Raw genomic sequence first — 16802 nt, forward strand, 5'->3', positions numbered from 1 at the left:
GTATAATTAAGAAAGTACGTGATTTAAAATAAAACTTCATTTCTATTTAATTGAAAATCTCATTAAACAAAAATATACAATGTTTAAAAAAAAAATAAAACTAAAAGACGGACTTAAATATCCTCAGTATCTATAATATCATATGTTATTGTATTAAATATGATTATTATAATAGTAAACCACAATCACAAAAATATAAAAATGAAATAAGATATAAATATCATAACTAACCTACATATCAATTGTAATGTAACAATTCACACAAATATTACGTAGTCATGTGTCTCACTGACACCGTATAATTCCATCATTAGTCTCACACAATCTTTCATATAGTCTATTATCTCAAATAACAATTTAAACATATCATCACACTTTCAAAATGTCATCACAACAATTTATACAGTCACTAGTAATCTCAGCATCAATAATCAATTTATAACTCTCACCTACAACTTACCAGCAACTGCTCACCATTAGAGCAACCACCTTCCCTACTTTCCTCAAGTCTTAGAGATTGGATTCACTTTCTTATCGAAAGATTCATCAACAAAATATACAAATGTCACTTTCCACCACTCTCCTTGAGAGTTTTTTCTTACAAGATCTCTCTGTTACAACTAAATGGAGTTATCCTTCACCACTTTTATTCAAGTCATCATACACAAGTACATGTCTATGTTTCTAAATAACCACATATTAACATGTCATCACAATCATACTAAATAACATCTACTCCACAGTTTATATTTAAATAAAAGAATACATCACATAAAAACAAGAAAATAAGAATGTAAGTTCTCTTTACTTCTTACTTTTGACTTATTCCTCCACCTCCTTCAAAATTCAACTTTCAAAACTTTCTCCTTTATTTTTTGACCTGTCATTTGTAATTCTTTTCCTAAACCTTATCATTCCATATGTTTATAAGCCTATTACATGTAAAGAAAACACTATATTTTATCATTATTATTTAACGACAATATATAAAAATATTTCATAATATCTAATCTTATATTAAGATATCTCTTTGTCAACACCCAATTTTGTCCGGGTTGAAAAAATGTGTTTTTATTTTACCTTTTTTATTTTATTTTATTTTATTTTATTTTATTTTATTTTTTTTTATGTATCTAGATATTTGCTTTTAATTCAATTTCTATTTTATTTCTTATTTTCAATTTGTTTTAATAAAGTTAATTAATCAAAATAGTTAAAAAAAATTGAAAAGTAAAATTAAAATTAAAAATAAAAATAATAAATAAAATAAAATTGGAAAAGTAAAAAAAATAGAAAAAAGGAAAAAAAACGTGAAAAATGCTAGGGGAGACGTGTCTGAAGGAGGGGAACCGGGGTTGTTAGAAAAGAATATTTTCCAAAGATTTTGGGGGGGCAGAGGATTTGATAGGGAGGGGAGAGAGAGAGAAAAAAAGGGAGAAAGAGTACGCAGGGAATCATCATCCGGAGCTATCATTGACACCAGCACCAGCAGAGAAGGAGAAGGGCAAGAAGAGGTCACCGGCTACGTAGCGGACGATAGCGGCAGCCATAGCAGCAGGTAAGTTTCTGGTTCATCTGTGCACCCAAACCCATCGTGAATGCTCACTGCATAACTGCTTCTGCTATTCTTTTCCATCATGAATGTTTTCCCTCTGAATATCCTGGGTTCCCTTATCACCAACCTCCCCTTCCATTTATTCTTTGCTTCCCCACGTTTCCTCTCTTTGTCCTAACTCTCACAACGCCCTCGCTCACGGCCAATCTCAACAAACCAAAATCCAAAATCCATTACACAATCGGAAAACGGAGAACGGTCTCGGTAGTGAAAAGCGGAGAGCTCGACGAAGAAGCGGCAGCCCGTGTGTTTGAACTGGTGGAGACGAACCCTTCCCTGGGTTGCCGGTGTCGGAGAGAACAGATAAGAGCAAGGAAGCAGTGGCGCGGTGTGGTGTGGCGTGGTGCAGTGGCTAGATCGAGAAAGATGATGGCGTGGTAGCTGAAGGCAATGATACAGTGGCCATTTTCGTTGCAGTGGCTAATCTGGTCCGTGGTGGTCAATTGGAAGAAGACGTGGCCGTTGAGTGATAGAGTGAACCCTTTTGATCAGAGAGAAGGAGGCGTTGGTCTCATCTGAGAAGAACAGCGTGAATGAGTGAATGAGAATGGGAAGGCTGAACCCCTAGGAAAATTCTAGGTTAGAAACTGCCATATGGGCCAAGCCCAAGAGTGAACGAACGAGCGTTGGTTACCCCAAATGAACGAGCGCTCGAAACGAGCGCTCTTATCCAAACGAGTGAACGCTCGTCAATATTATGCTTTTTTGACCGTTCGTCCGAACCCCCAAATGAACGAGCGCTCGAAACGAGCGCTCCTTATCCAAACAAGCGAACGCTCGTTATACAAACGAGCGAACGCTCGTTATCTTTGAACCTTCTCACCAGCGAACGCTCGTTATCCAAACGAGCGAACGCTCGTTATCCAAACGAGCGAACGTTCGTTATCCAAACGAGCGAACGCTCGTTAACCAAGCCTTCTTGACCGTTCGTTCAGCCCTCTCCATGAAGAACGCTCGTTATCTGAACGAACGAGCGTTCGTTTCCGAACGAACGAGCGCTCGTTATCTCAAGAGCGTTCGTTACCTTATTTTATTTATTTCTTTTAAATATCCATTTATTTCAAATACATAAATAAATAAATTTACAAGAAAAGTTTTAAAGGTTAAAGCACACGTGCGACCGCTCGCGTAGGCCTTGTGCTGAAAATCTTTTCCTTTTCTTTTACAAAAGTTAAAAAAATTAAATAAAAATATTTTGAAAAGGTTTAAGCACACGTGCGACCGCTCGCGTAGGCCTTGTGCTGAAAATCTTTTCCTTTTCTTTTACAAAAGTTAAAAAATTAAATAAAAATATTTTGAAAAGGTTTAAGCACACGTGCGACCGCTCGCGTAGGCCTTGTGCTGAAAATCTTTTCCTTTTCTTTTACAAAAGTTAAAAAATTAAATAAAAATATTTTGAAAAGGTTTAAGCACACGTGCGACCGCTCGCGTAGGCCTTGTGCTGAAAATCTTTTCCTTTTCTTTTACAAAAGTTAAAAAATTAAATAAAAATATTTTGAAAAGGGTTAAGCACACGTGCGACCGCTCGCGTAGGCCTTGTGCTGAAAATCTTTTCCTTTTCTTTTACAAAAGTTAAAAATCAAATAAATATATTTTGAAAAGGTTTTAAGCACACGTGCGACCGCTCGCGTAGGCCTTATGCTAAAAAACCTTTTCCTTTTACAAAAGTTAAAAATCAAATAAAAATATTTTGAAAAGGTTTTAAGCACACGTGCGACCGCTCGCGTAGGCCTTGTGCTAAAAAACCTTTTCCTTTTACAAAAGTTCAAAATCAAATAAAAATATTTGAAAAGGTTTAAGCACACGTGCGACCGCTCGCGTAGGCCTTGTGCTAGAAAACCTTTTCCTTCTTTATTAAAAATACTAAAATATTCCCAGCTACAAGTAATCTTTCAGCTAGAACTACGTAACCCTGATTTCTCATTTTGAATGAGAATACGTAGGAGCAAGGTCAATCCTTGTCGGGCCCAAAAAATTAAAAAATATATATTTTGTTTATTTATAATTTTATTTTAGGGATAGTTAAACATTTTGAAAACCACATCAAATTCGCGTATTTAGTTAAAGGTACTGCCTTAGGGGCAGGCGTTGTAGGGTGCTAATACCTTCCCTACACGTAACCGACTCCCGAACCCAGAATCTGGTTTTCGCGGACTGTGTCTTATCATTTTATGGTTTTTTCCGTAGTTTTCCAAAATAAACTATGGTGGCGACTCCAAATCTCTTTTCTGAAAACCGTTTCTTTTTGGATCGTCGTCCCGTCGCGATTCCGGTTGCGACAGATGGCGACTCCACTGGGGACTGTTAGAGAGTCGAGCCATTTAATTAAATGCGCGAATTTGATGTGGTTTTGCTTATGTGTTTTTCTTTCCCTTTTCTCTATTTGTGCTTGATATTTGGAATAACTGCAATAACTGTTGGATATTGAACCCTAGGGTAGACAATATGTTTATACCTGCCTGGGGTTTTCTGGTTGTTTTGCAGGTGAGGGTTTGGGTGTGCATAATTTCCTCCCTTCACACACACACTTTCAGCATATCATGAGTGGGGCCCTATACCCGGGTCTGAGCGTAGCTTAGAATTAGAGGAGTTGTGTAGCGGTGTCACTCTGGGATGTACTTCCTGTTTGGCTATCGTGAGAACTCCAGCTAGAGTCTGTTCTCTTCATATGTGTTTCCACACCTAGTTGATTACTCGACTGTTGTGGAGATGCTATGAAGGGGGCCATAGCTCTAGTGACCTTTGACCTTTAGGTTTAGGGAATCATCCTTGTGAGATTGCATATACTTGACCTTGAACTCCAAGCAGTGAAGCTTTGATAGGGCACAATGGGAGGAATATGTACTTCTGTAACCCTCACGATGTTCATTTTTTGTGATATTACTTTTCATACCGTGAATGTGCTTTGTTTCATCATGTTGTTTTATTATCATGCATCATATTCATACATCATTTAGTAACATGTTAAAAGGAAATCACAGGTACCTATTTGACTTCATACGAGATGGATGTTAACACAAGATCCGATGCTACACGGCACCCCGACTCTTCCGATTTAAGAAAAAAGTATAGTCTAAGGACCCACGTTGGAAACTTGACTGGGCTGATAGATTTGGGCAAAAGGCTGAAGACTATAAAAAGAGAAACTTTTCAGAGAAGATATGGAAATTTGTTGAATTTAATGGAGGTTGAAGTACAAATATCCGCTATCACAGCCTTGGCACAATATTATGATTCTCCGCTTCGATGTTTCACCTTTCAAGACTTTCAGTTGGCACCAACCATAGAGGAGTTCGAGCATATCTTGGGTTTGCCACTGGAGGGCGCCACTCCCTACCAACATTTAGAGCATCATGCCTCCATACCCACTATTGCGGCCATCATGAAATTACATCCCAAGGAGCTTGAGGACAGGATGATGATGAGGAATCAAGTGCATGGGTTATCACAGGGATATCTAGAGCAGTATTTACATCATCTGGCTGATAAAGAGGATTGGGAAACTTTCATGGATGTATTAGCCCTCACCATATATGGCATCGTCTTGTTTCCCAAAATAGAAGAATTCGTGGATGATTCCGCGATAGATGTCTTCGTGGCGAGTAAAACTAGATCAGAGAATCCTGTAACAGCAGTTCTTGCGGATGTTTATGGGACTTTAAGTTTTTGCCATGAGAGAAAGGGAAAGAAGATTCTTTGTTGCTTACCGGCGTTGTATACATGGATGACAACTCGCGTGTTTAAGGAGATGGTCAATGTCAAGAGTCTATCGGAGACTTTGTCACACCAAGGACTTAAAGGTAAAGGAGGAAATGATTGGGCCCGATTCCTTGCTGGCTTGAGTGAAAGAAGTATAAAATGGCGCCTTCCTTGGCTTGGAAATAAACTGGCTATCCAGCATTGTGGTAGTTTTCCTAATGTGCCTCTCGTAGGTGCCCGGTACTGTATAAATTACAATCCCCTTTTGGTGCAAAGACAATTTGGACATCCCATGAAAGGGGCACCTTCATCAGATTACCTTGCTACCCTATTCATTTATTACGAAGACGGGCATTTCATCGAATTGCTAAGAAAGGTTAAAAATGCCTGGGAAAATGTTGTTCGAGCAGAGAAAGACTTGAGGGATGGAGTAGTGGATAGCAGGATTAGTTACCATACATGGATTCTGGAGAGAGTGAAAGTAGTCAAGCTGCCTTTCAAGCCAATCAAGGATCAATCAGCTAGTGAAGGACCATCCCAAGCTCCAGAAAGTGAAGAGGTACTACAATTAAAAGCTGAGATGGAGAAATTGAAGTTGAAAAATGCTAGGTTGGAAAACGAACTACAAAGGGCGCGTAATGATCTTGTGGATATGAAAAATGATAATGAAGAAAAGTCGCGGGCTTATGAAAACATTGTCAAAAGCCAGAAAGCTGAGAGGGATTACACATTTCGAGTGAAACAGGATCTAGCGGCTGCGAGTAAGGAATTATCCATGAGGGTAAATGAGAAGAAGGTGGCTTTAGAAGAGGGAAAGGAGTGGAAGCACCTTTACGAAGAAGCCAAAAGAGATAAGCGAGAAGCCCTGAAGAGATTAAGAGAAGCGCAGATTCAGATAGAAAAAGCGGGGCATGAAATGAAAGAGATGGCCATGTCGTTTGAGGCGGATGTGAATCGGGAGCGTTGGAAGCTAACAGAAGCAGAAAAAGAGCATCGAACTCTGATAAGACAAATGGAGGAATATATCGAAGAACAGGAGGAGCGATGGAGGTCGATAGAATTTGAAGAAAGACATCAGGCCTTGATAAAGCAAATGGAAGAGCACATCGCAGAGCAAGAAATGGCTGTAAAACACTGGAAGGAAAGATTCTCTCAGTTGGCTGCTTTGGCAAACGGGGCAATTGAAGACATCCCCAGGATGGTGTCGAATGCTGAAGCAAGCACTCATTTTTGTAACTCACCAGCGGAAATAGAATTGTTTATTAATCATTGTAAATGGTTGGTGGGAGAGATGAAATCTTTCATTGCCCGGGCGCGGGATTGATGTACATCGGAATTATGTATTTTGTTCCTTAGACGATGTAATGGATCAAATTTTCTTGAAATGAAAGATAGGGGATGTTTGTTTGGTATCGGCTTGTGTTAATTTTCCATCCGTATTGTCATCGTTATCCTGTGATTTCCACTTATCATTAGCATGCATCATGTTTTCTTTTTGCATTTTTCATCCTTATCTAATTTAATTTAATAAAAAATAAGCAGTACAAGTGAGAGAACAACGGCAAGTTTTCCAAGACATCCGTACAGGACCAGAGCTAATTCGAAGGTCATGGAGAATTGGGAGCAGTCACACGAATCTATTAAGGCCGATGTCAGCCAGTTGAAGGATCAAATGGCCCAGATTTTGGCGGCTCTCGAGGCCCTGAAGACTACGGGAGGGGCGACGTCTGCGCAAGTTGAGGGAAGTGCTCAATATTACCCTCCGATGTTTAATGCTGGGAGCCAATCCGTTTCATTCCCAATGTATGGACTGCCTCCAGGTTACACCCCACCTGTGGGAGAATACACAGAAGGGGAGCAGACTTCATTCTCTTTCCCTACCACTGCTAACCTACCGCCCATCAGTACTCAGGGGCCTGTTGTAATGTCTGCACCTATGGCAAATGAAGGGGTGTATGCAAGCATGACTGATGGAATACGAGTAACCCCGGTGCCACCTGTGATTACCGGAGAGGGCTTTTCTACAAGGGCTGCGCCATATACTTCTTTTCAGGGGGTAACTAGTAATGTTGATGGGGCAAAGGATAAACTGGAGAGCCTAGAGGCAAGGTTGAGGGCTGTTGAGGGGTATGAAAATTATGGATTTGGGGATATTTCTAGATTGAGCTTGGTTCCTGGCGTCAAAATACCACATAAGTTCAAAGCGCCAGATTTTGAAAAGTATAAGGGAAATACATGCCCAAAGAGCCATCTGACCATGTTTTGCAGAAAGATGGCTGCATATGCTTATGATGAGCAGCTGCTCATCCATGTTTTTCAAGATAGTTTGGCTGGAGTGGCGTTAAATTGGTATACCCATTTGGAGCCGACTCGAATTCGTTGTTGGGCGGACTTGGCTGATGCTTTTGTGAAGCAGTATATATACAATACACATGTGGCGCCAGATCGTTTACAGCTGCAAAACATGTCGAAGAAAGACAACGAAAGTTTTAAGGAATATGCTCAGCGGTGGAGGGAATTGGCTGCACAAGTCGAGCCACCTTTGTATGATAGAGAAATGGTGGCAATGTTTGTAAATACGCTCCAACCACCATTTTATGAACACATGGTGGGAAATGTATCTTCAAATTTTGCCGATATCATTGTGATAGGCGAGCGGATAGAGATCGGGTTGAAAAATGGGAAGATTGCATATGGCTCGTCGGCGGTTGCAAATTCTAAAAAACCCAATTTCAACTCAGGAAAAAGAAAAGAAGGAGATGTGCATGCAACATCTGCAACCCCGGTGTGGAGAGGTCAGGCTCCCACTCATAATTATCGACCATACTGGGGTCAACATCCACATGCAGCTAACGTGTCATTTGGTCACCAAATTAGGCCTCAACAACAACCAGGGTACTATCAACCACCACACAACCCGACGAATGATTGGAGGGGAGGGGCAAATGTAGGTTCCAATGTAAATGCGGGTCCAAATACTTATCCAAGAAGGAACCAAGAGAGAAATTATGTTAACTTTACCCCAATTCCTACAACTTATACGGAATTATTGCCTCATCTTATCAAGCAAGGTCTGGTTGTTGTTTGTCCCCTGAGACCTTTGCAGCCTCCGTACCCAAGAGGCTATGATGCAGAGGCAAAGTGTAGCTATCATGGAGGGGCCGCTGGTCATTCCACTGAGAGGTGTCTTGCTTTCAAGCATAAAGTGCAGACTCTAATTGATTCTGGGTGGTTAAAATTCCAAGAGGATAAGCCTAGTATCGAGGCCAATCCTTTAACGGGGCATGGAAGTGCTTCGACGAATGCTGTCGAAGTGAAAGAACATGAGCTGGTGAGAAATGTGAAAGAAGTCAAGAGCTCTAGGAGGTTTATTTTGGAAGCATTGCTGAAAGTGGGTATCCTGAAGGGTGATTATGATGAGGGTAGGGCATGCGCATTCCACCCAGATACGGAGCACTCTATTGAGGAGTGTGTGGAGTTTGAAGAAATTTTGCAAGACCTGCTAGATCGTGGTCTGATGCAGGTATGTTACAAGAATGAGGAGGGAGAGGTATTTGCACAGACTGGTGATGAATCCGGTATGATTTTACCAGAGCCATTAGTGATTCGTTTCACTAAGACTACTTCTATCCCACCAACTCAAGGAAGGTCGCCCGTTGTTATCCGTGTACCAGCTCCTTTTCCTTACAGGAACGAAAAAGCCGTCCCATGGAGATATGGGACGCATACGTCAAGCGAAGAACAAAGCGTTGACCCGGCTGTCAAAAACATATCGGGGATAGGTGGAATGACTAGGAGTGGTCGAATTTTCACATCCCCAGAGTTGGCACGAGAAAGAGTTAATGATAAAGAAACAACGATGGCCGTGAAAGCAAAAGAATTCTTAAAGGGGAAGGGTGCACAGACAGAGGAGATCCCCGACAAGGAAGAGAGGAGAGAAGTTTCTGAAGAGGAGGCTTGTGAATTTTTAAAATTCATACAACAAAGTGAGTATAAGGTGGTGGAGCAGTTAAACCGTATGCCTGCTCGTATATCCTTGTTGGACCTGCTCATGCATTCGGCATCACACAGAAAGTTGCTAATGAAGATACTCAGTGAGGCTCACGTGGAGCAAGGTATTTCGTTGAATAAATTCGAAGGTATTGTTGGCAATATTGTTGCTAATAATTATCTCACTTTTACGGATGAAGAGATACCAGCTGAGGGAAGAGGGCATAACAAGGCTCTTCACGTCTCTGTGAAATGCCTAGATCATGTTATTGCGCGTGTTTTAGTGGACAATGGGTCCTCCTTGAATGTCATGCCGAAAGCAACTCTAGAAAAGCTACCTTGCGAAGGAATGCATATGAGGCCTAGTTCAATGATTGTGAGGGCGTTTGATGGTAGTAAACGAGAAGTGATGGGAGAGGTGGAATTACCAATACAAGTTGGCCCGAGTGTCTTTCAAATAACCTTTCAAGTTATGGATATTCTGCCAGCTTATAGTTGTCTGCTGGGGCGCCCATGGATCCATTCGGCTGGAGTTGTACCTTCTACACTACACCAGAAGCTGAAGTATGTGATGGGAGATAAGCTGGTGATAGTATCAGGAGAAGAAGATCTTCTTGTGAGTGGGCCCTCATCCACACGCTACATCGAGGCGGCTGAAGAAGCTCTCGAGACAGCCTTCCAATCGTTGGAAATCGTGGGAAATACTTGTGTGGAACCGTTTCCAATAAATCCTCGTCTATCATGTGCTTCTATTATGATGGCTAAGATTATGCTAAAAGAGGGCTATGTATATGGGGAAGGTTTGGGCAAATATCGACAAGGGCGTGCATTCCCTCTAGAGATCGTTGAAAACAAGAACAGATATGGCTTGGGGTATAAACCTACCAAGGAGGATAGGAAAAGGATGATTGAAGAAAGAAAAGAGCGCAGTTTGGCCCGTGCAGAAGGACGAGGGCCCAGAGAGAGCAAAATTCACATTGTTGACATCAAAGAAAGCTTCCGCAGTGCTGGGTGGATCAACACTGACCAGATAGCAGCTGTGGAAGATGAAGAAAGGCCTCAAAGTTTGAACTTTGTGTGGGCTTGCTCCCCTGATACTCAACTCAACAATTGGGAAACACTGGATTTACCTGTGATGCTTAATGTGAACAAAATGTAATAGTTTTAATTAAGCTTATAGTCTCGATTGGGGCCTTAGAACTAAAGTTTTGTGGATTGATTCTTTTTACTTTTCACTCAGCGTGACAATAAAGTTGCATTTCATCATCATTTGGCATTTTTCTTTGTTTATCTTATTTATTTATACTTTTTCATAAATTTAAATGATGCAGATGTGACAATGATTGTTTTGAAAATAACGATATCAATGTTCCTAATTTTGAGCACCCTATCAATAATACGGAAGATGATTTCGAAGATGATGTGGAACCCTCTCCAGAATTGTTGAGATTAGTGGAACAAGAATCTAAGGAGATAAAACCCCATCAGGAGGAGATTGAAATACTCAACTTGGGAGAGAAGGATGAGATAAGGGAGGTGAAAATCGGTACTAGTATGAAAACGGAAGTGAGGGAAAGATTGCGTGTCCTGTTGAAGGAATTTAAAGATGTGTTCGCGTGGTCTTACAATGACATGCCGGGTCTAGATACCGATATTGTGCAGCATACGCTCCCCCTCAAGCCGGAATGCCCTCCAGTCAAACAAAAACTGAGAAGAATGAAGCCGGAAATGTCCCTAAAAATTAAAGAAGAGGTCCAAAAGCAATTTGACGCAGGATTTTTGGCTGTAGCAAGATACCCACAATGGGTAGCGAATGTTGTACCAGTGCCTAAGAAGGATGGGAAAGTTCGAATGTGTGTTGACTATCGTGATTTGAATCGTGCAAGTCCGAAAGATAACTTCCCATTACCACACATCGATACTCTAGTTGATAATACGGCCAAATTTTCGTTGTTTTCGTTCATGGACGGATTCTCGGGATATAATCAAATTAAAATGGCACCAGAAGATATGGAAAAAACGACCTTTATCACGTTATGGGGAACATTCTGTTATAAGGTGATGTCTTTCGGACTCAAGAATGCTGGGGCAACGTACCAAAGGGCAATGGTGACGCTCTTTCATGATATGATGCATAAGGAAATTGAAGTCTATGTGGATGACATGATTGCAAAGTCGGAATCAGAAGAAGAGCATATTTTCAATCTAAGGAAATTATTTGAGAGACTGAGAAAGTACAAACTCAGGTTGAATCCTGCCAAATGCACGTTTGGAGTAAAGTCTGGAAAATTGTTGGGCTTTATTGTCAGTCAAAGAGGGATAGAAGTCGATCCTGACAAAGTAAGAGCGATAACGGAAATGTCTGCGCCCAGAACAGAAAAGGAAGTTCGAGGTTTTCTGGGAAGATTGAACTACATTGCTAGGTTCATCTCTCAATTAACTGCTACTTGTGAACCAATGTTCAAGTTGCTACGGAAAAATCAGGCTGTAGTCTGGAATGAAGATTGTCAAGTTGCTTTCGAAAAGATTAAACAATACCTGCAGGACCCTCCAGTATTACGTCCACCTATGCCAGGAAGACCGCTCATTTTGTATTTGACCGTATTGGATAATTCAATGGGTTGTGTATTGGGTCAGCATGATGAAGACGGGAAAAGAGAGCATGCCATATATTACTTGAGCAAGAGATTCACAGATTGCGAACAACGATATTCGTCGTTGGAGCGAACTTGTTGTGCACTGGCGTGGGCTGCTCATCGTTTAAGGCAATACATGTTGAGTCACTCCACTTGGTTGATATCTAAAATGGATCCTATCAAGTATATTTTCGAAAAGCCCGCTCTCACTGGAAGAATAGCCCGATGGCAGATGCTACTATCGGAGTACGACATTGTATATGTTACTCAGAAATCTATCAAGGGTAGCGCTTTAGCAGAATTTTTAGCCCATCAACCCATTAATGACTATCAGCCAATGCAACCTGAGTTTCCTGATGAAGATATCATGGCTTTATTTGCTGAGAACAGAGAGGATGAAAATGAAAAAGCCTGGACAGTATTATTCGATGGAGCATCAAATGTAATGGGGCATGGAATAGGGGCAGTGCTCATCTCTCCTGAGAATCAATACATTCCAATGACGGCAAGGTTGTGTTTTAATTGCACAAATAATATCACAGAATATGAAGCCTGTGCTATGGGTATTCGAGCAGCAATAGAGTCTAAAGCAAAAATTCTGGATGTATACGGAGATTCAGCTTTGGTTATCCATCAATTGAAGGGAGAATGGGAGACTAGGGATACTAAATTAATTCCATACCAAGCTTACATCAGGGGATTAATTGAATATTTCGATTCCATCACGTTTAATCATATACCGCGAGAAGATAATCAATTAGCAGACGCGTTGGCTACCTTGTCGTCGATGTTTGAAGTTGATCAAGATGCAGAATTGCCAATGATTGAAATGAAGAGTCATACTGAGCCAGCATATTGTCATTTCATTGAAGAGGAAGTAGATGGTAAACCTTGGTACTTTGATATCAAGCATTATCTTAAGACTCGAGAATATCCAGAGAAGGCATCCGAAAACGATAAAAGGGCGTTAAGGAGGTTGGCTGGCAGCTTCATTTTGAGTGGGGATATTTTATATAAGAGGAATCATGACATGGTTCTCCTTAGATGCGTAGATGCAAAAGAAGCCGAGCTGATACTAAAAGAAGTGCACGAGGGTACATTTGGCACGCACATGAATGGACACTCAATGGCCAGGAAGATACTGAGAGCGGGATATTTTTGGTTGACTATGGAAAATGATTGTTGTACACATGTGAGAAAGTGTGAGAAATGCCAGATGTACGCAAATAGTATCAATATGCCACCATCGACCTTGAACGTGTTGTCTGCGCCATGGCCCTTTTCGATGTGGGGAATAGATGTCATCGGAGCTATAGAGCCAAAGGCGTCAAATGGACATCGTTTCATATTAGTCGCAATCGACTACTTCACCAAATGGGTTGAGGCTGCTTCTTATGCTAATGTGATTAGAAAGGTGGTGACCAAGTTCATAAAAAGGGAGTTGATTTGCAGATACGGGCTCCCTGACAGGATCATCACCGATAATGCCACTAACTTGAATAACCAGATGATGACAGAGTTATGTGAGGATTTCAAAATTCATCATCTTAATTCTTCTCCTTATCGTCCAAAGATGAATGGGGCAGTAGAGGCTGCTAACAAAAATATCAAGAAGATTGTGCAGAAGATGGTGGTCACATATAAGGATTGGCATGAAATGCTTCCTTTTGCTTTACATGGTTATCGCACTTCGGTACGAACATCGACTGGGGCAACGCCTTTCTCGCTGGTATATGGAATGGAAGCAGTACTTCCGTTTGAAGTGGAAATTCCGTCCTTACGAGTTTTAATGGAAACCCAATTAGAAGAGGCTGAGTGGGTTCAAGCTCGTTTCGACCAGCTCAATCTCATCGATGAAAAAAGATTAACAGCGGTATGCCATGGACAATTGTACCAAAGAAGAATGAAGAAGGCATTTGACAAAAAGGTACATCCAAGAGAATTTCATGAAGGTGAGCTGGTGTTGAAGAAGATCCTACCCATACAAAAGGATCATAGAGGCAAATGGACTCCAAATTATGAAGGGCCATTTGTAGTGAAGAAAGCATTTTCTGGTGGGGCACTAATTCTCACAAGAATGGACGGAGAGGAGTTACCATTGCCAGTTAATTCTGATGCAGTAAAAAAGTTTTACGCATGATGATTCCGTGATAGTGGTTGCCATTAAGGGGATGTTGATATTATCGTTAAAGATTATTGTACTCTGTGTTTTTTTAATAAATGAAGTTCACGCGAATTCATTCATTTTTTGGTTGTTTGCATTCCATCTGAAATATTGCATGTCACGCTGAGCTGTTAAGTAGTCAAAGGAAAATGAAAATGAAAATAAATAAGCGCTTGTTGATAAAAGCATCACAGGTATATCAAGTTGGTGAGCTCGGTCCTGGAGGATGTCGAAAAAGGAAAACGAAAAAGAAGGTCACATGTTGAGTTTGTTGCTAATAAAGTTGTCAAGGACATAGTATTTTCGAAAAGAGGGTTTTGAAAAAATACCGTTGGTGAGCCCTTTCCTGATTCAAGGTTTTGGGTGTAACCGGTGTTCTTTTCTTGATAAAGCATTTGCATTCACATTACTTGAACCCTAATTTTTTCGTTTCCCATAAGACGAAAGATTTCGCCATATGCCTAATATTGGGGCAGTTTTCATCATGTTACATATCATCGATAATCCGTTGATTAGGGAGATATATATATATATATAAAAAAAAAAAAAAAAAAAAAAAAAAAAAAAGAAGAAAAGGGGAAAAATGAAGTTGATGTGCCAAGCACTACATAGTTTCGTTTCAGGTTTAAATTCAAGAGAAAGTCAGACAAACAAGATTCGGAGTGACGTGTGGCCATTTTTCATTATCCAATCGTCAAAAGCAGTTCATTCAATTGCACCCCTTTTGAGCCAAAATTCGTAATTGTTTTCATCACCCTATACAAGAATCATTAGCATGTCGACGTCAATTCAAAAGGGTACATCATAAGCATCTAAAGAAAAAGAAAAAAAATGAATGAAAAGGAAAGTATCATAAAGGATCACAACAGGGGCAACGATAAGAATGATCCAAAAGAAAAAAAGAAAGACGATAAACATGCTTGAAGTTCAAATCCCTAAGGACAGTTGACGGGACACCTTGCAAATGATTCTTGTCTAAAGACTTTAACCGTCAAACAATTATTTGGGCCTTTATTATCCTTTCTTTCAAAACCCTTTGACCTTTAGCCACGGTACAAGCCAATAAAAGTCCACACTGACTGAGGACTGTTGGTCCTAATCTTTCTCATGAATTTGACTTTGAAACAAAATGATGTGGTGAACGACACAATTCAATGTTATTTTCAAAAAAAAAAAAAAAAAAAAAAAAAAAAAAAAAAAAAAAACTCCCTGTCAATCGAAGATCATCCAATTTGGGGGAATCCTTCATACCCAAATCTTTTCACTTTTCCATTGTGCAAAATTGGGGCAGTATGGGAGCACAACATGTTAATAGCACTTTTCCCCAAAGGAGGGACACACAAACGTTAATCATTATTCATTTGCTTTTCATAACCATTCGTCCACATTCTACAGGGTTCAGGTTAATTTGGATTGCAAAAAGCGATAAAAAGAATTTTAACTCAGGGTTACACTTTCTTCCTGCTCATCAAAGGGTCCTATACCTATCAACGTTGTTTTTAGGAATGCGTTTTGAACGTACATTGTGTTTGATGGCAATATTAACAATGGATTCCAGGCATGGAATTTTCAAAAAAAAAAAAAAAAAATAAAAAAAAATAAAAAAAAAATAAAAAAAAAATAAAAAAAAAAAAAAAAAAAAAATGATGAAAAGCGAGAACAAAAGAAAAGAACAAAATGAAAGTCTCATGTGTTCATGCATCCATGCATCATCATGACATAACATCATCTTAGAGGAAGCGAGGAGAATTGTTTGCAAAATCTTCATGTTTTACTCGACATTTATCAACTTTTCAAAGTTATAAATCCAGGTTTTAATTTTCTGTTATCGACCCTCTGCATGGCAATGGTCAGATTTAAATTTCTGTTCTGTGAGTTTGGCCCTCTGCGAGGCAATGGTCAAATCCAGGTTTTAATTTTCTGTTATCGACCCTCTGCATGGCAATGGTCGGATTTAAATTTCTGTTCTGTGAGTTTGGCCCTCTGCGAGGCAATGGTCAAATCCAGGTTTTAATTTTCTGTTATCGACCCTCTGCATGGCAATGGTCAGATTTAAATTTCTGTTCTGTGAGTTTGGCCCTCTGCGAGGCAATGGTCAAATCCAGGTTTTAATTTTCTGTTATCGACCCTCTGCATGGCAATGGTCGGATTTAAATTTCTGTTCTGTGAGTTTGGCCCTCTGCGAGGCAATGGTCAAATCCAGGTTTTAATTTTCTGTTATCGACCCTCTGCATGGCAATGGTCGGATTTAAATTTCTGTTCTGCGAGTTTGGCCCTCTGCGAGGCAATGGTCAAATCCAGGTTTTAATTTTCTGTTATCGACCCTCTGCATGGCAATGGTCGGATTTAAATTTCTGTTCTGTGAGTTTGGCCCTCTGCGAGGCAATGGTCAAATCCAGGTTTTAATTTTCTGTTATCGACCCTCTGCATGGCAATGGTCGGATTTAAATTTCTGTTCTGTGAGTTTGGCCCTCTGCGAGGCAATGGTCAAATCCAGGTTTTAATTTTCTGTTATCGACCCTCTGCATGGCAATGGTCGGATTTAAATTTCTGTTCTGTGAGTTTGGCCCTCTGCGAGGCAATGGTCAAATCCAGGTTTTAATTTTCTGTTATCGACCCTCTGCATGGCAATGGTCGGATTTAAATTTCTGTTCTGTGAGTTTGGCCCTCTGCGAGGCAATGGTCAAATCCAGGTTTT

The 16802-nt window shown here is 40.3% G+C and overlaps 1 protein-coding gene across 1 annotated transcript; it reads left to right on the forward strand.

Annotated features, from left to right (window-relative positions):
* Positions 1-5363: 5363 nt before the first annotated feature.
* Positions 5364-11049, forward strand: LOC148204248 (uncharacterized). The gene is made up of 3 exons (XM_088107866.1): positions 5364-5466; positions 7966-10368; positions 10967-11049. The coding sequence occupies exons 1-3, from the start codon at positions 5364-5366 to the stop codon at positions 11047-11049; spliced, it is 2589 nt and encodes an 862-aa protein (XP_087963992.1).
* Positions 11050-16802: the final 5753 nt, after the last annotated feature.

This window comes from Vigna umbellata, chromosome 2 (assembly GCF_029865625.1).
Source record: "Vigna umbellata cultivar VRB3 chromosome 2, Vumbellata_1.0, whole genome shotgun sequence".
NCBI classification, from domain to species: Eukaryota; Viridiplantae; Streptophyta; class Magnoliopsida; order Fabales; family Fabaceae; genus Vigna; species Vigna umbellata.